Below are 26948 nucleotides of genomic sequence, written 5' to 3' on the forward strand. Positions count from 1 at the left end.
GGACATGAGGGCGGGGGACATGAGGGCGGGTGGAAAGGAGATATTGCCAGGGATGTTCTTTTAGGCTAGTGTACTGCAGAGGGAATTTAGCAAGTGTTAAACTCTTTGAATTACAAAGTAGCGGGACTCAGAATTCCCCTGCAAACTGATATAAACCACAGCCCATGTCCCAAGCAATCGTACCATAGACTACTCCTGGTTCAGATGGTCCCCCTGTTCCTGGACTCCATTGGAAGCGATCACTGAAGATACAGGAGCAACATGCAATCACAACGGCAAACAAGCACCAGACAGGGAGGGGGGTGGGGGGGGGGGGGGGGGGGGGGGGGGGGGGGTGAACTGAGGGTCCAACCCCACCTCCTCACCAATAAAAGGTGTGCAACTTGCACATTCGAGAGAGTTACTGCCGGCCAGACCTGTAATGGGCAGGAAGAGTCAGGCTGGTTGTGAGGTGTGGACCTCGGAGTCTGAATGGGGACTCCCCGCATCCAGCCTGCCTCTCACTCCTCCTCCTCCTCTGCATCCTCGCCTGCTCTTGAGAAAGAGTAGATGCAGCAAGTGCAGAGAATGAGAAGGGCCAGGACCATGTGGCTGATGGCCAGGACTGCCGCAGAGAACACGTAGACTGTCTTGTCGCAGTAGTCCCGTGGCCGGTGGAAGGGCGGGATGAAGTTGGGGAGAAACTGGGAGAAGACCCAGTAGTTGCCGAGGATGAACCAGACGAAGAGGAAGAGGCTGAGAGTGACGTGGATGTAGTAGCGGTGAAGATTCTGTCGCCACGGATACTCGTCATCATCATCATCGCCGATCATCACCGACTTGTTGAGGAGGTGCCTCATCTTGGTGGAGTCGTAGAGTAGGAGGGAGACCTGTGTGGACACAGGGTCAAAGGGGGCATATTCTCACCTATACCGAGGTACAGTGCACAGCTTTGTTTTGCATGCTATCCCATCAGATCAGATAATACTACACATAAATACAATCAAGACAAACTCAAGTGCAACAGGTAGAGCAAAGGGGAAGATACAGTTTAGAATATACTGTAGTTCTCAGCATTGTAGCGCATCAGTTCCTGAGATAAAGTCCAATGTCCACAACGGGGTAGAGGTGAATTGGACAGTACCCCAAGCTTATGGAAGGACCGTTAAGAAGCCTGATAACAGAGGGGAAGAAGCTGTTCCTGAGTCTGGCGGTGAGCGCTTTCTAGCTTCTGCCGGACGGGAACGGGGAGAAGAAAGAATGACCGGGGTGGGACAAGTCTTTCATTTCAAGGTTTCCTGAGTGAATGGTCTGTCCAGGAGCTCCCGAAAGCAGGTGAGCAGTGACCTGATTACTATCCAGCCCAGACTGGGACCTGCTCAGATGGATCCTTCTCCTTGGTCCTCACTTTGATCTTTACATTCAACTCTGTCTGATCCACCTGAATGCAGGAAGCAGATGGAGGCAGCAGACTCACGTCATCTCACCTCAAAACTGTACAAGTTGGTATTGGACCAGAGGGATCAGGCAGAGGGTGAGAGGGGAGAGATTTAAGTGGGACCTCGTAGGTAACATTTCCACTCAGAGGATAGTCTGTATCTGGAACGAGCTGCCAGTGGAAGCTATAGAAGCGGATACAATTATCATTTTTAAAAGACATTTGGACAGATATATGGATAGGAAGGGTTTAGAGGGCTGTGGGTATGAGGGCTGGTAAATGGCACTAGCCTTGGCCGTGTTGGGCTGAAGGGCCTGTTCCCGTGTTGTACAGCTCTGTGACTTATATTTTGTCCAGTTATGGATTTACTGGTTGTACAACATACCTTCAGACTGCCGATAACTCCTCCCACCAGCAGATACAAGGGGATCAGCGGCTGGATGGGGCAGCTCTCCAGGAACTTCATCCCTACAACACACAATGGGGACAGAGACCATGAGCAAAGACCCTTACCCGGGGAGATGCAAGGTGCGAGGCTCTGAGCGTGTGCCGTTTCTTGCAGTGACTAACCTGAGAATATTCACCACAGCGACTGAAATTGTGGTAATGCAGTCAGAGCGAGAATTTTAAGAATTGTCCAGTTTGGAGTTCTGCCTAGTGTTGATAAATGACCAAAAATGTACACAGGGATATGGGAAGGAAAGGTTCGGAAGGATGTGCACCAAATGCAGGAAGGTGGGACTAGTGCACATGGACAGCATGGACAAGCTGGGCCAAAGGGCCTGTTTCCGTGCTGTGTGAGAAAAATTAAACCTCGCTCACAAAATAACTTTGAGATAAAATATATGTTAGATAGAAATATCTCAAAGATATTCTGAAGTGATTGGGGAATGGGGTATGGATTTGGAGGGGCAGATGAACTGAAGTCCCACCATGGTCAGGCACACAATGCCTCTCCTGGGACTCACTAGCCTCAACCTGGGAGCAGCAGAGAAAGGGAACTGCATCACTAACACGGTTTGGATCAATAGAGAAAAGACTAAGTGCTGGAGTAACTCAGCGGGTCAGGGTGCATCTCTGGAGATGCATCTCTTATTATTATTTATTCAAATCATTTGCTATGTCGCTCTTCCAGGGAGATGCTAAATGCATTTCGTTGTCTCTGTACTGTACACTGACAATGACAATTAAAATTGAATCTGAATCTGAATCTGAATCTGGAGGACATGGATAAGTGACGTTTTGGGTCAGGGCCCTCCTTCATTCCGCGGACTCTGAATTAATTTATTGTTTCACATATTGTGTTCTATGGTGTCAGTAGACTGTCTGGGGAGAACAGTGAAAGATAGATCAGCCACGAGTAGACTACAATAATGGCAGAGTAGACTTGATGGGCCGAATGGCCTACTCCTGCTCCTATAACTTATGAACTTATGCACTACATTTTCCTCAGAAACATCAGCATTCCCATTGAATTGCCAGCTGTTCCCAGCCAGATGTTCAGGAGATTTGTCCGGACGCCCACACCACTAGATGTCCTTGGAGATGCTTGGGTCAGGTAAAAAAATACAGTCCGTGACATCTCAAGCCTCATAAATTAAAGGCCAATATGTTGCTACTACGATTCACGTGACCACTTGGTTTAGTTTAGTTTGTTGCCAGCAGAAAAAAACGATACATAATCACAATTCACCTGTCGACAGATAAAGGGACTAACGTTTAGTGCAAGATAAAGTCCAGTAGAATTAGATTAACGATAGTCCGAGGGTCTCCAATGAGGTAGATGGGTGGTTAGGACTGCTCTCTAGTTGGTGATAGGATGGTTCAGTTGCCTGATTACAGCTGGGGGGAAAACTGTCCCCGAATCTGGAGGTGTGCGTTTTCACCTTTTATATAACCATATAACATATAACCATATAACAATTACAGCACAGAAACAGGCCATCTCGACCCTTCTAGTCCATGCCGAACACGTATTCTCCCCTAGTCCCATACACCTGCGTTCAGACCATAACCCTCCATACTTTTCCCGTCCATATAACTATCCAATTTATTTTTAAATGATAAAAACGAACCTGCCTCCACCACCTTCACTGGAAGCTCATTCCACACAGCCACCACTCTCTGAGTAAAGAAGTTCCCCCTCATGTTACCCCTAAACTTCTGTCCCTTAATTCTCAAGTCATGTCCCCTTGTTTGAATCTTCCCTACTCCCAGTGGGAAAAGCTTTTCCACGTCAACTCTGTCTATCCCTCTCATCATTTTAAAGACCTCTATCAAGTCCCCCCTTAACCTTCTGTGCTCCAAGCATCTTCTAACCTTGCCTTTTACATGATGATGGATTAAAATGTGAAGGCCAGAGCTCTAGAGGTAAAGGTCGAATTGTGAGGCTCAGCAGAAGCCCTAACTTTAGTTGCTCCACTTGTGAAGATGCTTTCACAGATCAACCCTCCACGGTCCTGATGCTTCCCTCTAGCGATTCAGGAGCTGCAGTAACTCCCGTCCCCAGGATCAGAGCATGTATCATTATTATCATAATCATCCTTTCATTGTCATCCTGCAAGGCAACAGTTGTACAGTGCAAAATGAGAAGCCGTTTCCCAGGGAATACCGGAGCATCGCCCATAAAAACTTAAACATTTCACGCATAAAATAAAAACGATTTAAAAAAAGCAAACCAGTTCCTGATAAAACAGTACGAATAATTAATTTTTTTTTTTTTTTTTAATGTACATGTCACTATGGCACTGTTCGGCCAAGTAAGTGTGAGCTACTTCTAAACACAAAGACGTGCACTCGGAGACACACTCACCATTTTTCTGTAATGTGAACACGTCACATTTCCAGGTGCCAGCTCTTGTCATTCCTTCCCCCTAAAAATTGGACATTGCAGTCTTCAGGGAGGAAGCGGCCGCTTCAGTCCAGGCCGCTGAAGAATGTTCACCCGACGCCGATGATCCAGCTTCGCGGCAGAGGGCCTGAGAACATCGAGTTGGCTGAGGAAGCCACATATAGACCCCGACCTCGGGTGGACTATGAGGGGGAGAACTGGATATTTTTAGTGCCTTCCCTCACAGTGAATTCTGCTGTGGGGGGGCGTTTCATGTTGATTTCTATAGTGTACTGTTCTGTGTCTCTTTTCTTTTTTCTCTTTTTTGTTTTGTATGGATTTATTGACATTTGATCTGTTCAATTAATTTAATCAATCTCTGTAAAGCACTTTGGTTCAAATACTAGTTTTGTTGAAAAGTGCTATATAAATAAAGATTATTATTATTATTATTACCCACTCTCCCTCAGATGTCCATCATTTTGTCCCGATTCTCCAACGCTCTGTACTTACTTTAAACAGACAACTTTGACAGACTGATACTAAAACATGAAACGCTGAAGAAACTCAGTGGGTCAGGCAGTATCTGTGGAGGGATTGGACAGACAATATTTCAAATCGGGCCCCCTTCCTTAGGCTGATCCCGATTCATAAATCTGTCTCTCCTTGCTGCCTGACCTACTGAGTTCCTCCAGCATTTTGTATTTTGCTCATGATTCCAGCATCTGCAGTTCCTGGTGTCTCCATTTTACTGAAACCAAGTTAGTTAGTTTGGCTGGATTAGCTTATTGTCATGTGTACTGAGGTACAGTTTAAAGCTTTTGTTGCGTGCTAACCAGTCAGCAGAAAGACAATACATGATTACAATCGAGCCATTCACAGTGTACAGATACATGATGAGGGAATAACGTTTAGTGCAAAGTAAAGCCAGCTACGTCCGATCAAGGAAAGTCTGAGGGTCACCAAAGAGGTAGATAGTAGTTCAACACTACTCTCTAGTTGTGGTAGGATGATCCAGTTGCCTTTTAACTGCTGGGAAGAAACTGTCCGTGAATCTGGAGGTGTGCATTTTCACATTTCACACAAATAACTAGTTTTTAATTGCAGGCAGTCCATCTGACTCCAGCAGTGTTGTTATCAAAGTACAAACAACTACCATAAAGTTAACTAAAATAAGGTGAAAGCTTACATACATAATACAAAGGCTAACTGGATAAAATATATACTTTTTTTATAAAGAAATACGTTTTCTTACCGACAAAAGCCATTGTGAGAGGCAGAGCAAGGAAGGCCAGCAGACCAAAGATAAAGCAAGCTGTGGACAATAGAAACAAGATAACAACTCTTTGCTTTATTATACAAAAAATAAACTGCACAGGCAATGAAGAATGGTGAGGTCTCCTTCATTTGTCAACTCAACATCCAGCAGGCGAGCCTGCAAAGTCCATGCTTCAACCAGGTTTCAATAGGGGGAAGATGGACACAACCTCCATCCAGACTGGCCGTATAAACATAACTGGTTCTTTAGTTCCCCTCCCCTCTCATCTACTCATTGTCTACCTCACCGTCCACCCCACCACACCCTCACTGTCTATCCCTCCCTCACTGTTACTTGGCTGTCATCTCTCTACTGTCTACCTAGTATTACTGGCTACCAAGTATTACTGTCTATCAAGTATTTCCGTCTAACTAGTATTACTGTATCACTACCTAGTAATACTCTACCTAGTATTACTGGCTACCAAGTATTACTGTCTACCTAGTATTACTGTCTACTTAGTATTACTGGCTACTGGGTATTACTGGCTACCTAGTATTATTGTCTATCGAGTATTACTGTCTATCGAGTATTACTACTTAGTATTAATGTCTACCTAGTATTAATGTCTAAGTATTACTGTCTACCTAGTATTACTGTCTACCAAGTATTACTGTCTACCAAGTATTATTGTCTACTTAGTATTACTGGCTACCTAGTATTACTGTCTACCTAGTATCACTGTCTACTTAGTATTACTGGCTACTGAGTATTACTGGCTATCGTATCACTGTCTACCTAGTATTACTGTCTACCAAGTATTACTGCCAACCTAGTATTGCTGTCTACTTAGTATTACTGGCTACTGGGTATTACTGGCTACCTAGTATTACTGTCTATCGAGTATTACTGCCTATCTAGTATTACTGGTTACCTATTATTACCTAGCATTATTAGGCTACCTAATATTACTTCTGAGCTACTATTACTGGTTACTTAAGGGGCTGTCCTACTGCGGCAACCTAATTGGCGAGTTTAGAAGAGTTTAGGAGATTTTGAAAAAGTGTCATGTTGAAGACCTCCTTCGACTATGTTGAAGACTCGCTTCGACTAGCTCCGGGAAAATTGGACACCGAATAGTGGAGAGTGAAGGCAACCGCCTTCGATCTCCTTTGACTTCCCTTCGACCTCTTTTCGACTATGTTGAAGATTATCTACAACTCCTTCGACTACCTTCTATTACCTCCGACTACCCTTGATTACCTATGAATAACATGCCGACCTACTGCGACCTACTTCGACTAAAACTACGAATTAAAAAAAGTATCGATTTTTTTCCATTACGACCTTTTTTTACTCGCGGGCATTTCTCAACATGAGGCCTCGAGTATGCAGGGACTACTCTCGAGCATGAAGGATCAATATTTTTTTATTACATGTCATTTGAGGAGAGTTACAAATACCTTCTAGGACCTCGTGTTGACCATGCTGCGAGTATGAGTCGAGGGCAAACTCGTCTGAACTCGCAGAATAGGTCACCGCAGTGGGACAGTCCCTTTAGCTTTACTGGTTGCCTAGTAATACTGATAATCAATTTATCTGTGTGTTATTATGTTTACAGGCCTACGAAGCAAGTAAGAATTTCATTGTTTCATTGCTGGCACATATGACAATGAAACATTCTTGATGAGGACTTACAAGGACGACTGTTGGATTGTTAACTCTTTGAAGATTTCTTTTCCCCATAATGCATATAATCAGATGATGAATCGGATCACATTTCATGGACTGAGCAAGAGTGAGAAACATTGTGAGCCTGGTCTGGACATGGAGGGCAGTGGTCACTAACTCTGAGGAATCAGTGTAGGAGGAAAATGCAGATGCTGGTTTAAACCGAACATAGACACAACATGCTAGAGTAACTCATCGGGACAGGAAGCATCTCTGGAGGGAGGTAATAGGTGATATTTCAGGTCGATACTCTTCATCTCGACCCAAAATGTCACTCATTCCTTCTCTCCAGAGATGCTGCCTATCCCACTGAGCTATTCCAGCATTTGTGTCTAGATTAAATCAGTGAATCAGTGGAGACATCACTGGGCTGATTTGAATGACCCACACACCTGTGTGGTTTCTCACTGAGTGGCGTCTCACCACCTAATGAGACAGCAAAAACATTCCCTGCATTCTTGCAAAATAAGTTAGACGTGTTCAAGTCACAGACTCAAACAGCGTAGAAACAGTTCCTTCGACCCAATCTGTCCATGCCAACGAGTTGCCCAATCCCAGCTGGTCCCACCTGCCCACATTTGGCCCATATCCCTTTAAACCTTCCTTACTCATATGCCTGTTCAAACATCTATTAAATGCTGTTGTCGTCCCTGCCTCAACTACCTCCTCTGGTAGCTCGTTCCATATACCCACCAACCTCTGTGTGAAAAGTTGTCCCTCAAGTTCCTATTAAATCTTTCCCCTCTCACCTTAAACCAATGTCCTCTGGTTCTTGATTCCTCTGGGTAGAAGGCATTTGCCCTTCCTATTCCGCTCATGATTTTACACACCTCTATAAGATGACCCCTCATCCTCCTGCACTCCATGAAATAAAGTCCTAGCCGACCCAACCTCTCCCTGTAGCTCAGGCCCTCAGGTCCTGCCAACATCCTCATAAATCTTCTCTGCACCATTTTCAGCTTAGTGACATCTTTCAGAATACAAATTTGGAATAGACATCATTGTCAGTATTTGTCAGGCTGATACATCTTTCTCTCTTCATATCCATATTTAGCTGGGCACACAAAATGTGTAGGAAGGAACTGTAGATGTTGGTTTATACCGAAGATAGACACAAAATGCTGGAGTAACTCAGCGGGTCAGGCAGCATTCCTGCAGAAAAGGAAAATAATTAGCTGGGCACAGTTCTGATCTAAAGCCACAATCTCACACAGAGACAGCACACAACCAGACTGGCCACACACCTGAGAGATTCTTCACCTTTGTGTTTCGTTCAGTTTTCAGTCAGAGAGAAACTCACAATCCTGTGCGTCCAAATCACTATTCCCATGGTTACCCAGCGGATATTTTAATCCATCGACCATGTTCTCATTATCAAAACCTCGCGCTTCATTCTGCTGCAGTCTGCTTTTCGTCTGATGGAGTTAAACAGCATGGCAACAGGCCCTTCGGCCCAACTCATCCATACCGACCACGATGCCCCAATCTACATGAGTCACACCTGCCCGTGTTCGGCCCATATATCTCTCTCTCAACCTTTCCCATCCATGCACCTGGATGTATGGAGTTAATATCCTATTCGCTTCTTGTATTGGTCCAAGTGTCCAATGTCTGATGTATTGTGCAGTTATAAGAGGCCAACATCCATTGAGCCCTCTACCATCAGATTGTACTCTACCCCCATACACAACCTCCTTCCCCTGGGCCACAGCACACAATTGACAGCCAGAGACCTGACATTGTCTCATGATATCTGAACGTGTCATTTGGATAAAGGTCCCCATCAGTTTCCTAAAGGGTTGACTCACAGAAAGGCGGTGGCTCAGCGGTAGAGTTGCTGCCTTACAGTGCCAAAGACCCGGGTTCAATCCTATCCATGGGTATTGTCTGTACGGTGTTTGAACGTTCTCCCTGTAACCTGTGTGGGTTTTCTCCAGGATCTCCAGTTTCCTTCCATGGGTTTGTAGGTTCATTGGCTTGGTTTCATTGTCAATTGTCCCTCGTGTGTGTAGGATAGGATCGCCGGTCGGAGCGGAATCGGTGGGCCGAAGGGCCTGTTTCCTCACTGTATCTGTCTTTGCAGTTTTATCACAAAAAAACTGCAGATTGTGGTTTATAAAATAAGACCCAGACTCCTGGAGTAACTCAGCAAGTCAGGTGGCATCTCTGGAGAACAGTCTGGAGAAGGGTCTCTAGAATTCAGAATTACTCTCTAGAATTTAGGAGATTGAGAGGGGATCTTATAGAAACTTACAAAATTCTTAAGGAGTTGGACAGGCTAGATGCAGGAAGATTGCTCCCGATGTTGGGGAAGTCCAGGACAAGGGGTCACAGCTTAAGGATAAGGGGGAAATCCTTTAAAACCGAGATGAGAAGAACTTTTTTCACACAGAGAGTGGTGAATCTCTGGAACTCTCTGCCGCAGAGGGTAGTCGAGGCCAGTTCATTGGATATATTTAAGAGGGAGTTAGATGTGGCCCTTGTGGCTAAGGGGATCAGAGGGTATGGAGAGAAGGCAGGTACGGGATACTGAGTTGGATGATCAGCCATGAGCATATTGAATGGCGGTGCAGGCTCGAAGGGCCGAATGGCCTACTCCTGCACCTAATTTCTATGTTTCTATGTTTCTAAGGGTCCCAACCCGAAACATCACCTATCCATGTTCTCCGGAGATGCTGCCTGACCCGCTGAGTTACCCCAGCACTGTGTGTCTTGTTTCCGAGCATTAGTTGCTTTAACACCTGACCGACAGTGCCTTTGCCTTATCGGTTTATGGTAGATCTGGAAAGGACTTCACATGAAACTCTAGTGCCATAAAATGACACTGCGCCAACAAACTATGTGTCGTTACAGTGAATACACCAGAGGTAATTATCTAAACTTACAGCAAGTTATATCTAGTGTCTGAACCCAAACTTACTCGCAGAGACCGTCTCCTTTGATCTACATCCCCAGTAGATCTCCACATCCATGGATCTCCATTTCCAGGGACCCCATCTCCACAGATCCACATTTCCATAGATCCAATATCTATGTGTCATATCCATGCATGAAGGTGGCTGCCCCAAGCACCCGGTCTCCCCCCACTCTCTGCGGGACTTAGTTAGAATCCTAAAGGAAGGTATTTGGACCGACTCGATTATTCTGTCCGCTTCATCCCCACATTAAGTCGTGTCTTCTCCACCCAGCGCTGCTGGTGTGAACACACCGTCAATCAGATATTCCTGAGGTCGGGCCCTGCTGTTGCCCGGGATTGTTATATCTCCGTCCACCCCGCGTTATTGACAGCTAATGCGGAAGTGTGACCCTTGCTCACCATTGCTGGCGATTCTTGCGATACATCGGTGGCAGACCCTTTCCATGCCGCCCGACATCCCTCCAGGCTTTACCTAGATGCGTCTGAAACGGAACAACATGACAGTTTCCAACTTTCACTCAGAAGGAGAGTGTATCTATCAAGGATGTTGGTCGGATGGAGTAACCCGCTGCTAGAACTCTTGACTCTGAAAGGGAAAACATTCCCACTTGGTTGCGAGTTGTCAATCCTCCAGATGAGGCTGGGAACCCAACCGGCTCTGATTGAGGATCACCGCACTCAGGAAAACTTTGGTCGAGATCCAGGGGAATAATCAGAAGAGGGGGAAAAAAAACGAATGTTCACAAGATCGAGACCCGGTCCCGCCACAGACCTCGTTGATACTCCGGGTATGTGGAGGGAATTGCGAGTCAGAGTGGGACCGCTCGGTCCGTCCCGCCCCTGGGACCCAGTACAGCAGTGTCCCGCGGTCCGGGTGCCGAGGGGTCGGATGGGCGCAGTGTGTCGGTGCCCGCGGTCGGATGCCCTCTAGATCGGCGCAGACCCCGCACGACACCGGGGGAGAGGGTCCCCGGAGCGGGGCAGGAGGTGCAGAGATCCCGCAGCGCACAGAGGCAGATCCCAACCTGAAACGTGGACCACAGACGCTGCCTGACCCGCTGCTCCTCCGGTACCCGGGGCTCTGCTCCCGATCCACCGTCTGCCGTTCCCGGTGCCGGGAGGAGGAGTGCTGGTGTTGGGGACGGAGATTGTTAGACCCCTCCTCCGGCACACGGAGATAGCAGTGTAGAAGGATGTAAATGCGGGGAATCGCGCGATTGTACATTGACACTAAATAATTGTAGCCGGTTCTACTTCGTACCGTCTACAAACTGTGTCCATGGGGCGGCAATAAACCGTGTCCCTGGGCCGGTACAAACCGTGTCCATGCGCGGTAATAAACATGACCCTATGACAGCAATAAACCTGTCCCTAGATAGTAATAAACCTGTCCCTAGATAGTAATAAACCTGTCCCTAGATAGTAATAAACCTGTCCCTAGATAGTAATAAACCTGTCCCTAGATAGTAATAAACCTGTCCCTAGATAGTAATAAGCCTGTCCCTAGATAGTAATGAGCCTGTCCCTAGACAGTAATAAACCTGTCTCTAGGCAGCAATAAACCTGTCCCTAGATAGTAATAAATCTGTCCCTAGATAGTAATAAACCTGTCCCTAGATAGTAATAAACCTGTCCCTAGATAGTAATAAACCTGTCCCTAGATAGTAATAAACCTGTCCCTAGATAGTAATAAACCTGTCCCTAGATAGTAATAAACCGTATCCCTAGATAGTAATACATCTGTCCCTAGATAGTAATAAACCTGTCTCTAGGCAGCAATAACCCGTATCCCTAGATAGTAATAAACCGTATGCCTAGATAGTAATAAACCTGTCTCTAGGCTGCAATAAACCGTGTCCCTGGATAGTAATAAACCTCCCTGGGCCGTTACAAACCGAGTCCCTGGGCGGTAATAAACCGTGTTTCTGTAATAATCTGTGTTATATTTTGGCATTAGTGTGATTTCATTTCACACAAGCCAATAGCAGTCTGAAGAAGGGTTTCAACCTGAAACGTCGCCCATTCCTTTTCTCCAGAGATGCTGCCTGTTCCGCTGAGTTACTCCAGCATTTTGTGTCTGTTCCTTCACTGTTGTCAACTACTCCAGTAAATCGCTCTCCTTTCATTATCGCCCGCTCTTTTGACATGGAAAAGGAAAAGACTGCAACCGCTTCTCTCATAAACACTCCCGCTCTTCTCCCGCCCCTCAGCGTAACTGTTTCATTGTGTGAACAGGCAGCAACAAGTAAGGATTTCATTATTGGTACATATAGCAATAAAACTCTCTTGGCAACAAAATCTTCCTCTTGCCGTCCACTCTGATAATTTAGAGTTTAGACCTACCCTTTGCCCACTCATCTGATAATCAACATACCCCTTCACTTGTATCTACCTATTACTCGCCAGACCTTGCCCTGTCCTGCCCCTCCTCTCTTCCAGCTTTTGTGCCCTCGCCACAGTCAGTCTTAATGGGTCCCGACCTGAAATGTCACCTGTGTTCTCCAGTGATGCTGCCTTACCCGCTGAGTTACTCCAGCTGTGTTTTTTTGTAAACCCGAATCTGTAGTTCCTTGCTTCCTTGTTCCCTCTCTGTGCTGTCCTCTTTCTAATAATAATAATAATAATAATAATAATAATAATAATAATAATAATAATAATAATAATAATAATAATAAACTTTATTACGGACTCAAGGTCCAGACAAGGGGCAACATTACATTAAAAATGCATTGCATATCAAATATCATAAAATACATATAACATTTTGGTATATCACTTATAAAAACATAATTTATATATTTTTTAAAAACACAATACATGTTAAAAATCCAGATTAAAAGATGACCAATGTCCTACAACGAGACAACGATACCAGTGTCTCCACAGCTGGGATTCGTAGCGTGTAGTGTTAACCCTTATGTTTGGCAAGGCCACAATGAGCACATTTTTAGAGTCATTTATCCTGCAAATGAATTTATACATGTGATGTCTTAGGATAGCTTCTAAAGTACTGACTCCTGCAGCCACAAACATATTACTGGCACTACGCTATCTAGGTTGCCTTAGCAGTGTTCTCATGGCATCGTTATATCAAGTCAAGTCAAGTCAAGTTTATTTGTCACCTTTAGTCTCTGCATACAAAGATATGCCACCTTTAGTCTCTGCATACTTGTCTTTCCATAGTTCGACCACAGGCGTGCAGTGTAGAGTGGTGTGCAGTATGCTCTAAATAGCGACATCTTCACCACATCTGCACACGCACCAAATTTACGCAAGAGAATATTCGCCTGTAAATACAGCATGCGTCGTTGCCTATAAATATCCTCATCATCTGTCATTTGTTCTGTAATAATATGCCCTAGATATTTTATCTTATTACAGACATTAAGATTATTGTCAGACAGTTTAAAATCAGGATATTTTAGACATTTACCCTCTTTGGTTCCACAGATCATAACAGCACTCTTACTAGCATTATATTTAATGTCATGTTCCACACCATACACAGAACATATAGTAAGGAGCTGCTGGAGACCAGCGCTAGATGGACTAAAGACCACAAGATCATCTGCATACATAATATGGTTTACTAAAATATTACCAATCACGCACCCAGTGTTACAGGCTTTCAATTGTTTGACAGATTATCAATATATAGATTAAAAAGGACTGGGGACAAAATTCCCCCTTGTCTAACACCATTGCTAACCCCAAATGGGGCTGAGACCCTATTGCCCCATTTTATTTGCATAGTCTGGTGGGCATACCAGTAGGCCAGAATTCTAACAATGTATTCAGGCACCCCTCTTTGACTCATTTTACCAAACAGCTTTCTGTGATTAACGCGGTCAAAGGCTTTGGAAGCATCAATAAAGCACATAAGGATTGAAGAGTTTTTGCCTCTATATTTGTTTACAATCTCCTTTAGGGCATATATGCATAAGTCAGTGCCATGTTTAGCTTTAAAGCCAAACTGGTTATCTGTGGAGTTAACAAACTCATTTATTCTATCCAGCAGAACTCTTTCTAAAACTTTTGACAATATGCTGGCTAAAGCTATGGGCCTGTAATTATTTAGGCTGCCTACTTTACCAGCTTTGTCCTTAATGACCGGCACTAACAGGACAGACAACATTGAGTCTGGTAACAAGCCATGAATCATAAAGCCAGTAAAACAAATAGCAAGGAGAGGAGCTATCCTCATACTCGCATACTTAAGATGTTCAGCAGAGATATGATCCAAGCCACTTGCTTTGTTGTTGGACAGCTTGTTATGATACACCTCATGTGACATAATCACCATCGAGTCATTAGTCTCAATATTGTCCACCCTATACAAGTCACCTTGGACACAGCTGAATAAAGTGCTATAATGTTGTCGCCATAACTCCGTGATATTAGCTGTTCCAGGGATTCTATCTACAGTGCATGGTAGAGATGTTTTGCAACTGCTAAGAGCACTCACTTCATTCCAAAAATCTGTAGCATTGTTACTTAGCAGCTTCTTAGTCATGGAATCAGCCCTCATAGCTTGCTCATTTTTACAGATGAAGCGAACAGCATACTTATACCTTGTATTAGTGAGCTTCTTGTGCTCAAACACAGGCCCCTGTCCGGGTCTACCTGCCATAGCCCATGATTTGGTGGCTTCACAGGCTTCAGTATGATACTCAGCTACATACTTATTCCAGCCAGGCCTGATGTTATGTGTCTTATTTTTATGCTTGCAGTAGGGCTTACTGCCTACATATAAGGCGCTTACTATATCATTATACATGGAGCAGATATCTCTCCTATGCTTCATATCTTTACAATTAACATTACTACATATTATTGCATCTTTAGGTAGATGAATATTGCTTAAGGATTTATCTGTATGGGCATAATAGGCTAGGATGTCTTCCTTTGTAAGCGTTGGCCAGTCCAGTTTTTCTGTATTAAAGCTATTTCTATCTCTGGATACCACAGGTATGTGTTCAACATTTATTGTCATAGCAGTAGATATATGATCAGTAATTGCTGCCCCGTACAGAATGCTCACACACCCCAATGAGGCATGTGCATCAGCTGTACTAATACAGTGGTCCAGCCATGATGTGGTGTGCCAGGCCTCACTAATATAAGTATAACTACCTGTAGGTAAAAGCACTTTGCTTGACAATATTAAATTATTATCTTGACAAAACTGAGCCATATGATTGACAAATAATGAGTTCCTATCTGAGATATCTGCATTCATATCCCCAATGACATATACACTACAATAATTATTGTTTTGAATGAAAGAATAGATGAAAGCAAGTCTATTTAAATATTCATCCTCATTCTGATGGCATTCATAGGGTGTATATACATTCAGGATACAAATTCCTTGTCGTTGGGAGTAAAGTGTATGGCAATGCACCAGTCAACATCAAGCCGAATCACATTTACTGATGAGCCAAGCTTCTTCTTCCATAGAATAGCCACACCACCTGGTATCCTACCTCTAACTATTCCCATGCCAAGGTCAATTGTAGACTCCCCAGCCCCATGAAAGTTGTCATTGAGAGAATTGAGTTTGTCCAAGTCTTGCTTCGCTAAGAATGTCTCTTGCATACCCATAGTATGTCAGAGTTCTCCAGGAGGTTGTCAACAACTGAGCGGCGAGCTTTATCCCCTGCGCTCTGGCCCAAACGCAGGCCATGACAATTGTACAATGGTACCCAAATGTTCATTTAGCGAGACTAGTGAGTGCCCCCAGCACCAGCAGGTATACTCATTCCCCCCGCGGCAGGCACGGTGCTTGATCCAATGACTCCAACCCTGCGCGGCATACAGCATGGAAACAGGTCCTCTGGCCCAACTTGCCCGTGCTGAGCAAGATGCCTATCTACGTCTGTCATATCTGCGTGCGTTTGGTCCATATCCCCCTAAACCTTTCCTAACCGTGTACCTGTCCAAATGTCTTTTAAATGTTGTTATACTACCTGCCTCAACGACCTCCTCTGGCAGCTCAAACGGCCGAATGGCCTATTTCTGGACCTATTTTCTATGTTTCGATAGTTTCGATTGCTGAGTTTCTCCAGCAATTTTGTGTACCTTCTATGTTTCGATGTTGTCTTTGTTTCTATGATCAGTTCTATGTGACCGAAATGGCACGTAGTGTTCGTGCAGTGGTGGAAAGCACCAACAACTTCACTTTGCCAGGCTGACTGCAACTTCGTCAGGAAAACGGGACTTTATGGACAAGTTAAGGGGCATGTCCCACTTTCACGAGGTAATTCACGAATTCTTCCGAGTTTTCCCCTTGATTCAAACCTGCAGAATGTTCATAATGAGTCCGTAGGAGGTCATAGGAGTCTGTGAACAAAGTCGTGGAAGGTCGTAGGAGTTCATAGATTACCATGATCATGCTTTTTTTTTAGGTCCTTTAAACTTAGCAGAGGTTTTGAATTAAGTCATGAAAGAGGGACAGGCCCTTTCAGAACTCTCTGTTTAAAACATCATTAGAATCATGGAGAATGGCCCCAAAACATGGCGACTCTTATATACTGTCTATTCCTATACACTTCTACTTAACTATGATTGTGTTTATGTATAGTAATATTTTTACTGCACTGTATGCACGGACATAAATGTCACCATCACAGAATGTGTCTGATGATCAATGAAAATGACTTGTCACAGTGTTTACCTATATTTAAGCTATATTTAAGAGGGAGTTAGATGTGGCCCTTCTGGCTAAGGGGATCAGGGGGTATGGAGAGAAGGCAGGTACGGGATACTGAGTTGGATGATCAGCCATGATCATATTGAATGGCGGTGCAGGCTCGAAGGGCCGAACGGCCTACTCCTGCACCTAATTTCTATGTTTCTATGTTTCTATGTTTACCTGAAGACCGTGATCATGATCATTCTGAAGGATTTGTTGTGATGGGAAATCTATTGTCCAATTAAAAAAAACACATTTCCATTTTGTTTCAACTCTCTTCCACTTTACTACAGGTACCACAAATATTGATTATTCCTCTCCTCAGAATCTCTTTACTTTCATGCCATTAACTGATACTTTGTTCGGCAAATTAGAATCTAACTACAAGAAAAACAAGAGTGAAAGTAGATAGAGTCATTTGTACAGCTCAGATACATAACCTTCGGCCCACCTTGTCCATGCCTACCAAGTCCCAGTTGTCTGCATTTGGCCCATATCCCTCTAAACCCTTCCTATCAATGTATCTGTCCAATTGAAGTTGTAATTGTATCTGTATCTATAGGTTCCTCTGGCAGCTCATTCCAGATTCTGTGTTGTCATTAAATATTTGTGACCTAGCATCTGCCACCGTGTTATATCTACTTGGTAGATAGACCGCGGTGACCCAAATATCCCTCTTGATACACCAGTGCCAAATGAGGTTTGACAATCTGTCGCAAGATACAGATTTTACACCACCCATGTGATTGATATATGCCACCGCTGTAGTGTTATCTATCTGAATCTGTGCATGCACATGTTGCATGTTGCTACAGAAAGCCTTGGGCCCATATTGTGCCCCCAACAATTCCAGGTAATGGATTCCATGTTGTTGGAGAATCACAGACTCCTGCTCATTCCATCTTCCCCCACAGCTCTTGATTGTGTCAGTAGCTCCCCATCCTAAACCACTTGCATCGGTTTGAAGAACCACCGATGGGCTTTCGAGCAAGATTTCCCTTGAGCAATGACTCAAGTTCATCATCCACCATTGTAATGCAACAATGGCCCCTGCTGGCAATCGCATAGGTTTGCCAAATTGGCCTGCATGGGATCCGAGTGCTCGTTCCTTTGCTTGTTGTAAATTCTGGTAATGCAAAGGCCCGTAACATACTGCTGGAAATGCAGCTACTAATTTGCCAATTACACTCGCTGTTTACCTGATAGATGGCTTGTATTTGACTATCAGGTCATTGCAGGCTTTAGTCAAATCTTGTTGTTTGCCCCTAGGCAACGTCACCAACATTTGAACTGTGTTGATTGTAAATCCTAGGTAATCAATTACCCTGGTAGGTGTCAATTTTGATTTAACTGGATGGATGAGGAAACCAAATCTTTCAAACATGGTTTAGGTTGCTTTGACTGTTGCTTTTGCCAATTCTTTGGTAACTCCAAAAATAAAAAATGTCATCCAAATATGCCATGACTATGTGGTTCTGAGCCCTTAGTAGACCCAGAATTGGTTTCAGTTGTTTAGTAAATAGTCTGGAGGCTGATGTCAGCCCATTTGGCAGTGCCTTGTATTGTCATTATTGATCCATCCAGTTAAACTTCAAATATCTCCTGTACTCTTTGTGAATAGACACCGAATAGTATGCATCTTTGAGGTTGATGCATGCCATGTAACCATTTTTGGAAACCAACTGAATAGCTGTTCCAAAATTGTCCATTTTGAAATGTTTATATTGCTCATATGTATTGAGTTCAGATTCAGATTCAGATTCAATTTTAATTGTCATTGTCAGTGTACAGTACAGTACAGTACAGAGACAACGAAATGCATTAGAGACAACGAGAGTTCCGTAAGATCTAGAATGATGCGGACCCCTCCATCTTTTTTCTCTTTTGAGAAAATATTGGATATGAATTGGTGAGGTTCTGTATGTGACCTCTCAATTACATTTTTTTCAGATAAAGTTCCAATCCCCTTCTGTATATCCATAGTTTCTTGTTGAGAGAAAACATATGTGCGATAATTTGAATGCAATGTGGGTGGTGATGAATTCAAAATGAACTCAATTTTGAACCCTTGTATACTGTTCCGTCGTGACCCAACACCATTCTTACAAAAAATATTTTAACCTTCCTCCCACCTGTACCTGAGGCCTGTCTGAAGTGTTCCCTAAGGAACTGGTTTGACTTACCTCTGACGTTACTGGCGGTATGGCCCTGGTTTTCGTTGGCGAGGTTTGGAAGGTTGAGCTGGTGGTTGCTCTTTCCTCATCCTTGCTGTGGGCCAGCTGGGGCCTGCCCCTAAAAAAGACCTTGATTCTGGTGTAGGTCTTCCGCCAGTGCCTGGCCCTCTAGGCCTGAAACATCTAGAGCTGTAAGGATGCATCCTTGGCGATGGACCCTTTTGAGTAGCCTGGCCTCTGGTTATGAGGCAGATAGTTTTTGCCTCGTCGTCCAAATCCCGTACTTGTCTCGGCAGATCTTCCCCGAACAGGTAGTTTGCGGGTTGGACATTTCTGGCTTTACATAGAACAGCGAATTTCGAGTTTATTGACGGTTTTATTGCATTCTTGCGAATACAATTGATCTCGAAATGGGCATTGCACAGTGCCATTGTGTCTTGTTCTCAGTCGGTAAGGAGTCCTCCTTCCACTCCTCCTGCAAATGATGTAATACCAGACCCCAGTAGGTTTAATACCTTCTGGAATTTCATTTCCTGATTTCGGATGATTGGTCCAATCTGTCGCCAGATGACATGGTTTACTGCTTGGACCTTCAGGGAAGCATAGTTAGCTGGTAGGGGGTATCTGGTTATGGTTTCTTCCATGGCCAGGTCTTTTAATTGATGAGATGCTAGATAATTAATATTACTAGCCAGATCTTCATCCAGGGGAGCACCCAATGGCATTGTAATGGCAAACCTGGATGATTGCAGTGGTACTTCTTCTGCACGTCCCTGGACATGTTCCCCCACTGTACTTCCATACTCTAATTCAGAGTAATTTCTTCCATATGCACTTCCCCCTCCAATGGGGAAGACATTGTGCTGCCCCATGTATGAGGCTGCTGGCACGGTCTGCTGTGGAGACCCGTGCTGATACTGCTCCCTCCTTTGGAGCAGATCATTATGGAGCAACTTCTCCACAAGTCCCCGTTGAGGTAGGATATCCCTCTTCCCCGGACTCATCCCAGTCAACGGGTCTGGCAGACTTGTGAGTGGCTTTACGGCCCGCCGCGACCACCACAGTGCTCTCCTCCTGCACCAAGTCTGCTGCTGCCGGTTCTGCTGCCGACGGCAATGTCGGAGAAAGAGACCGTCGCCCGCTACCCGGAATATCTTCGGTAGCCGACTTCCCCACGGACCGTCTCTTCACTTTCGACATCTTGGGCCTGAAAATACAATGATTTCACACCTGAAAAAGACCGCAGATAAGTTTTTCAACAACTCTTACCTGCCGCTTTTTAAATCCCAATTGATGGGAGGCCGCAGTGCTTCTGCCAGTCCGTTGTGCGCATTGCTTTCAGACGTAATGACGCACACGCAGACGGATGGCCCTTCTTCACGTAGTCACTCACATGACTCCGAAGTAAAATTAGGCCATTTGGCCCATTGAGCCTATTCCACCATTCAACCATGGCTGATCTATCTTTCCCTCTCAACTGCATTTTCCTGCCTTCTCTCCGTAACCTCATGCCCCCAAACAAGGGTGAACAAAAGGAGGAAGACTGACTGAACTTTATTGCTTTGGTGGATGTTTATGTTAAGTTCCATTGTGCATTGTGTTCTTTTAATTGTATGGCTGCGTGGTAACTATCGTATCACTGTACCTTAAATTGGTGCATGTGACAATAAATGTGAACATGAACTGTGGCCTTAAAAATACCTAATGACAGTCTCCACAGTCGTTTGTGCCAATGATTCCCACAGATTCACCACCCTCTGGCTAAAGAAATTCCTCCTCATCTCCTTTCTAAAAGTACGTCCTTTTATTCTGAGGCTCTGCCCTCTGGTCCTAAACTATTCCACAAATCATGGGAGATCCCTTCCACCCATGCAACGGTCTGTTCCAGCTGCTACGATCAGGCAAACGCCTCCGTTGCCATGCGGTGAGAACGGAGAAGTTGAGAAGGAGTTTCTTCCCAGAGGCCATTCGGACTGTAAATCTTACCAGGGACTAACTTTACTGAACTTTGTACATTCCAATATTTAATATGTAAAATAATATGCGTGTGTTTATGATTGTGTTTATAGTTTGTTTGTTTGTCTTTTTGCACAAAGTCTGCGAGCATTGCCACTTTTCATTTCACTGCACATCTCGTATGTGTATGTGACGAATAAACTTGACTTGACTTGAAGTGGAAACGTTCCACAGACGCTGCCTGACCTGTTGAGTGTTTCCCACATTTTCCAGTTTTATTTTAGATTCCCAAAATGTACATATTTTTTAAATTTTCATACCAGTTTGGAGTTTACAGATAAGAGTTAATGCTTCAGAGGTGTAGAGAAAGAACAAGTGGTACAATGGCCAGCTGGTTTCATATTGGCCATGGCTATTTTTCAGCCACTGCCTGTAGTTTATGTGTTGTGATTATCTGATGTTTTTTATTCAAGCTTTCCTTCAAACTAAATAACAGATGAGCAAGAAACTCACTTCCAAAGTGCATTTTAAATTCTAAGCACGTCACTCCTTGGACAATGAAAAACTTGTGTACAATATTTTGTGCAAAATGCTCATAGTTCTGGTCATCTAATTTGATGTCATTAAGCTGGGAAGGGTGCAGAAAAGATTCACAAGGATGCTACTGGAACTGGAGGGCTTGACTAAACAGGAGAGATTGGATGGGGGGGTTTCTTCAGCCACATCTTCAATGTGATTGCAAGACAGACATTATCCTACAAGAAAAATGCTAATCCATTGAGATTTAAATAAGGTGCCACAGCCAGACATAAAAACAGCTTTTTTCACGAGTAATATATAACCATATAACCATATAACCATATAACAATTACAGCACGGAAACAGGTCATCTTGGCCCTACAAGTCCGTGCCGAGTAGAGAGTATCTCTACTCAATAACCAAAAATCTGTAGCCTCCTTTTGCTCTGGTATTTTATTTAATTCCCATTGATAATGTTTTATTATTAATGTTTATGGTTTTACGTGTCATTCCTAACTGTCACTATATGTCATGTTGTCACTTGCGGGTGGAGCACCAAGGCAAATTCCTTGTATGTGAATACTTGGCCAATAAACTTATTCATTCATATTAAAAATGACATTGACACTGTCTCGCCTACTGTTGACTAGTCTCCGGGACGCATTGAGAAGACAAGCACAAACCACATAGAATTCATAGAAAAAAATAGCTTTTTTGACTAAAAATGTTGTTGTCACACTTGAAAATGACTGTTTTGAGTTATTAATGGAAGGCATCTCTGGGAGTACATGGCAATATTGGCCTTAAAAATACCCAATGACAGTCTCCACTGTCGTCTGTGGCAATGATTTCCACAGATTTACCACCTTCTGGCTAAATATGTTCTAGGAGCAGAATTAGGCCATTTGGCCCATCAAGTCTACCCCACCATGCAATTATGTCAGATATATTTTTTCTCTCAAACCCATTCTCCTGCCTTCACCCCATAACTACTGACACGCTTACACTTCGCTCCAAGATGCTGCCGCACCCGCTGAGTTTCTCCAGCACTTTTGTCTACCTTCGATTTTCCAGCATCTGCAGTTCCTTCTTAAACACTTACACTGCTTGGATTGGGTGATTCCCCATCTCTGATGTTACAATGATTAGAACATCTAATAAGCCATTCACTGATTTCTGATTGAGAGCAGTTGCACCAACACTGGGTGCTGAAGACACACCAACTTTAAAGACCACATCAGTCCACCCACCCAGCCCCTCTCTCACCACCACTATCCAATTCTTCTTTTAACAAACACAGGTTTGTTAAGCCCTTGGGTTCTCTTGTGTGGAAAATTGAATGGGACATTATTTAAACAATGCACGGTCATTTGCTAGACAGTAGATAACTATCCCATTTACAAGGTTTATTTCATTAGTAAACATTCTTTTTGTATATTTAATAATTCCATTTTAATTGAATAATGATTTAGCTGTTCTTAACAAATTAACATTTTTGTGCATCACTTGAATACAAGACTAATGCATCAATTAATATTGTTACACAAATAGAGTCATACAGAATGGAAACAGGACCTTCAGCCCAACTCCTCCACGCTGACCAAGATGCCATATCTACACTTGTTCCATTTGCCCACGTTTGACCCATATCCCTCTAAACCTTTCCTATCCATGTACCTGTCCAGTGTCTTTTAAATGTTGAAACTATACCTGCCTCAACTACCCCCTCTAGCAGTTCGTTCTATATAGCCACCGTGGAAATGTTGACCCTTAAGTTCCAATTAAATCTGTCCCCACTCACCTTAAACCTGTGTCCTCTCATTCTTGATTCCTCTACCTTGGGTAAAAGACTCTTTACATTCACCTTATCCATTCCCCTCATGATTTGGTTAGCGGCGCGACTCACTGTTGCAGCGGTCTCTACAGCCTGTCTGTCTTTTTTTTATTTTTTGTCTAGTTAAATGTAGGTGTCCGTATTATTTTTAATACTGTTTTTAACTGTGTATATGTGGGGGGCGGGGAGGGGGAAACTGTTTAAAATCTCTTCCCTGCACGCGAGACCCGACCTTTTCCCTGTCGGGTCTCCGTTGTCGTTGGGGCCTAGCACCATGGAGGGGCCTCCAACTGGAACGACCTGGGGGCTCCAGTCGCGGAGCCTGCGGAGCTGTGGACTTACCATCGTGGGGCTGGCCGGCCTCGGAGCGTGGGGAGCGGTGGTGGCTCGCTGCTGCGTACCGACTCCAGAGCTCGGAGGCAACAACTGCAGGCCGATGGACTGCGATATCGGGAGCTCGCGGGTCCGGGTGGAAAACCGCTTTTTGGAGCTCCGCAACGCAACTTCTCCAGCCCATGTCGCGGGGTTGGAACAACCCGGAGCAGGGCAGCACATCGCCCAGCGTGGCTTTAATGGCCGTGGGACATTCCAACGCCCGCCGGTGGCTCCAACTTTGTGACACGTAGACTTGGAGCGGGGCCGTACATCTCCCGGCGCGGCCTTAAATGGCCGTGGGACTTACCGTCGCCCGCCTGGGGCTTCAAGGGCGGGAGAAAAATGGTGCAGGGGAGAAAAAAGATTTTGCCTTCCATCACAGTGAGGAGGAGATTCACTGTAATGGATGTTTGTGTGAATTGGATAGTTTGTATGTCTTGTAGGAATTGTTTTGTTTGTATGGCTATAGAAACAGAGTTGCGTTTGACCCTCACTGAGGATAAATATTGTGTTGTATTGTATTTTAGACACCTCTCAATTTTCCACCTTGTTGTGCTGTTTGTAAGTGAAGAGGTCTTTGAGCCGTGGGTACAATTTGTGCTTTAAATTATTGTGCTGATTAACCTCAGATGGTTGCATTAATCAGTTACTGAGATCAGGCAGTGGCCATCAGAACCAGAGAACATCCTGTGATCGCCCAGACACATTTAAGGCATGTGGTAGACCTAATGGATTATAGCATTGAGCTCAACTGCTCCATGTTGAATTTGAGACAGTGCAGATGCAGAGCCAATCTCTTCATCCAGAAGCAGTGCACCTCATTTATTATGCTCTATGTTACAGTTTCCACCCTCCCACCACCAATCCCAGGTCCCAGAGACAGAGACAGAGAGCCTGAACATGTCTAGGGTCTCATTCTGTCAGAGGCTTCTCAAATGTTCACGGCCCAGGTCTTGATTATACCTGGAGTGCTGATATTTCAGGGCACCCATCTACACTAAGTGAGAGAGGCTCCTTGTTCCCAGTGATGAAAGGCAATGGTGGCAGTGACTCTGACCATCTGGCCATGGTGCAGGAAGATTGTTCCCGATGTTGGGAAGTCCAGGACAAGGGGTCACAGCTTAAGGATAAAGGGGAAATCCTTTAAACCGAGACTCTGACACGCAAGATGTGAATCTTGCTCTGCCACAGAGGGTAGTTGAGGCCAGGCAGCAGCAGCTATGGAGAGAAGGCAGGAACGCTGAAGATCAGCCATGATCATATAATGGTCTATGCAGGCTTGCCTAAACTGATTTTACAGTATTGCCTGTAACCCTCACAATAACGCTAAGCTCCCTATGATTGAAATGATTTACAGTAAACCCTCACATAACTGATATTTGGTTCTAGCGGACCCAAGCTCCTGTTGCACCAATAGCCCACTTCCGCCAGGTTACCCATTGAGCTGGTGCCACATTGGTGGGAGCTCCCAGGCAGAGAGAGTGAGCAGCATGAAGGTGTTGTGAGTACCTGGCTACATCCTTGGAGCATCGTGTGTGGGGCCGGGGGCTCGGCAGCTTCCCGGCTTGTGAATACCCGCTTGTTTAGTTTGATTCTGAGGCTCTGACCTCTAGTCTTAGAATCTCACACTAGTGGAAGCATTCTCTCCACATCCACTCTATCCAACCCAAGGTTTTGCCAGGACTCAAGGTTCTAAACATAGGGAGAGATTGGGCAGACTAAGACTTTATTCCTGAAAGCACAATAGGCTCAGGAGTGATCTTATAGAAGTATATATAATCATTAGGGGATTGATAGGGTGAATATTCAGATTATTTTATCCAGGGTAGATGAATCAAGAACCAGAGAACATAGATTTAAGTGAGAGTGTAGACAAAATGCTGGAGTAACTCAGTGGGACAGGCAGCATCTCTGGAGAGAAGAAATGGGTGACGTTTTGGGTCGAGACCCTTCTTCTGACTGATGTCAGGGGAAGTGGTGGGACAAAGATAGAATGTAATCGGAGACAGTAAGACTAGTAGGAGAACTGGGAAGGGAAAGGGGATGGAGAGAGAAAGCAAGGACTATTTGAAGTTAGAGAAGTCAATGTTCATACCGCTGGGGTGTAAACTACCCAAGCAAAATATGAGGTGCTGTTCCTCCAATTGAAGTGCTAAACCACAGGGAGATCAAGTAGGTTAAGACAGACTGAGCGGAGGTGTTCAGCGAAACGATCACCGAGCCTGCTCTTGGTCTCGCCGATGCAGATAGGTTAACACCTGGAACAGCAGATACAGTAGATGAGGTTGGAGGAGGTGCAAGTAAACCTCTGCCTCACCTGGACTGTTTTGGTCCTTGGAAGGAGTCGAGGGGGGAGGTAAAGGGACAGGTGTTACATCTCCTGTGGTTGCATGGGAAAGTATCTGGGGAGGGGGTGGGAAGGGACGAGTTGACCAGGGAATTTTGGAGGGAACGGTCTCGTCGGAAAGCAGAAAGGGGTGTAGATGGGAAGATGTGGCCAGTAGTGGGATCCCGTTGGAGATGGCGAAAGTGTTGGAGGATTATATGCTGTATGCGACGGCTGATGGGGTGGAAGGTGAGGACAAGGGGGACTCTGTCCTTGTTACAAATGGGGGGAAGGAGGAGCAAGAGCGGAGCTGTAGAATATCGAGACCCTAGTGAAAGCCTCATCTATAATGGAAGAAGGGAACCCCCGTTTCCTAAAGAATGAGGACATCTCCGATGCCTTGGTATGGAACACCACATCCTAGGCGCAGGGGCGGCATAGACGGAGGAAGCAGGGTGGGAAGAAGTGTATAAAGGAAGCAGGGTGGGAAGAGTGTATTACAGGAAGCAGGGTGTATTACAGGAAGCAGAAGTGTAACAGGAATGAGAGGGGAAAGGTTTTCCCTGAAGGACAAACTTTTTCCCTCAGAGTGGTGGGTATATGGAACAAACTGACAGAGGAGGTAGTTGAAGCAGGTACAATAACAATGTTTATAAGACACTTGGACAGGTACATGGATCAGAAAGGTTTAGAGAGACTATGGCCAAATGGGACTAGGACAGTAGGGGCATTTTAGCTGGCATGGACTAGTTGGGCTGAAGGGCTTGTTTCTGTGCTGTTCAACTCTAAACAAAGTTGTCCTGCTTACCGTAATATACAGTTCACTCTCACCTTGTGGTGAGGCTCCTGCTTTATGAGCTTTCTGCATCCATGAATTAGGGAACTTTATTATTTGAGAAGAACGAATCCGAATAGTT

The 26948-nt window shown here is 44.6% G+C and overlaps 1 protein-coding gene across 1 annotated transcript; it reads right to left on the reverse strand.

Moving 5' to 3' along the window:
* Positions 1-299: 299 nt before the first annotated feature.
* On the reverse strand, positions 300-10868 carry LOC129698358 (transmembrane protein 272-like). Its single transcript, XM_055637462.1, has 4 exons — positions 10553-10868; positions 5503-5562; positions 1803-1885; positions 300-869 (listed from the first exon to the last, which is right to left on the reverse strand). Exons 1-4 carry the CDS (start codon positions 10608-10610, stop codon positions 501-503), a joined length of 570 nt encoding a protein of 189 aa, XP_055493437.1. The 5' UTR covers positions 10611-10868; the 3' UTR covers positions 300-500.
* Between the last annotated feature and the right edge of the window lie 16080 nt (positions 10869-26948).

Source organism: Leucoraja erinacea, chromosome 6, assembly GCF_028641065.1.
Source record: "Leucoraja erinacea ecotype New England chromosome 6, Leri_hhj_1, whole genome shotgun sequence".
Lineage (NCBI taxonomy): Eukaryota > Metazoa > Chordata > Chondrichthyes > Rajiformes > Rajidae > Leucoraja > Leucoraja erinaceus.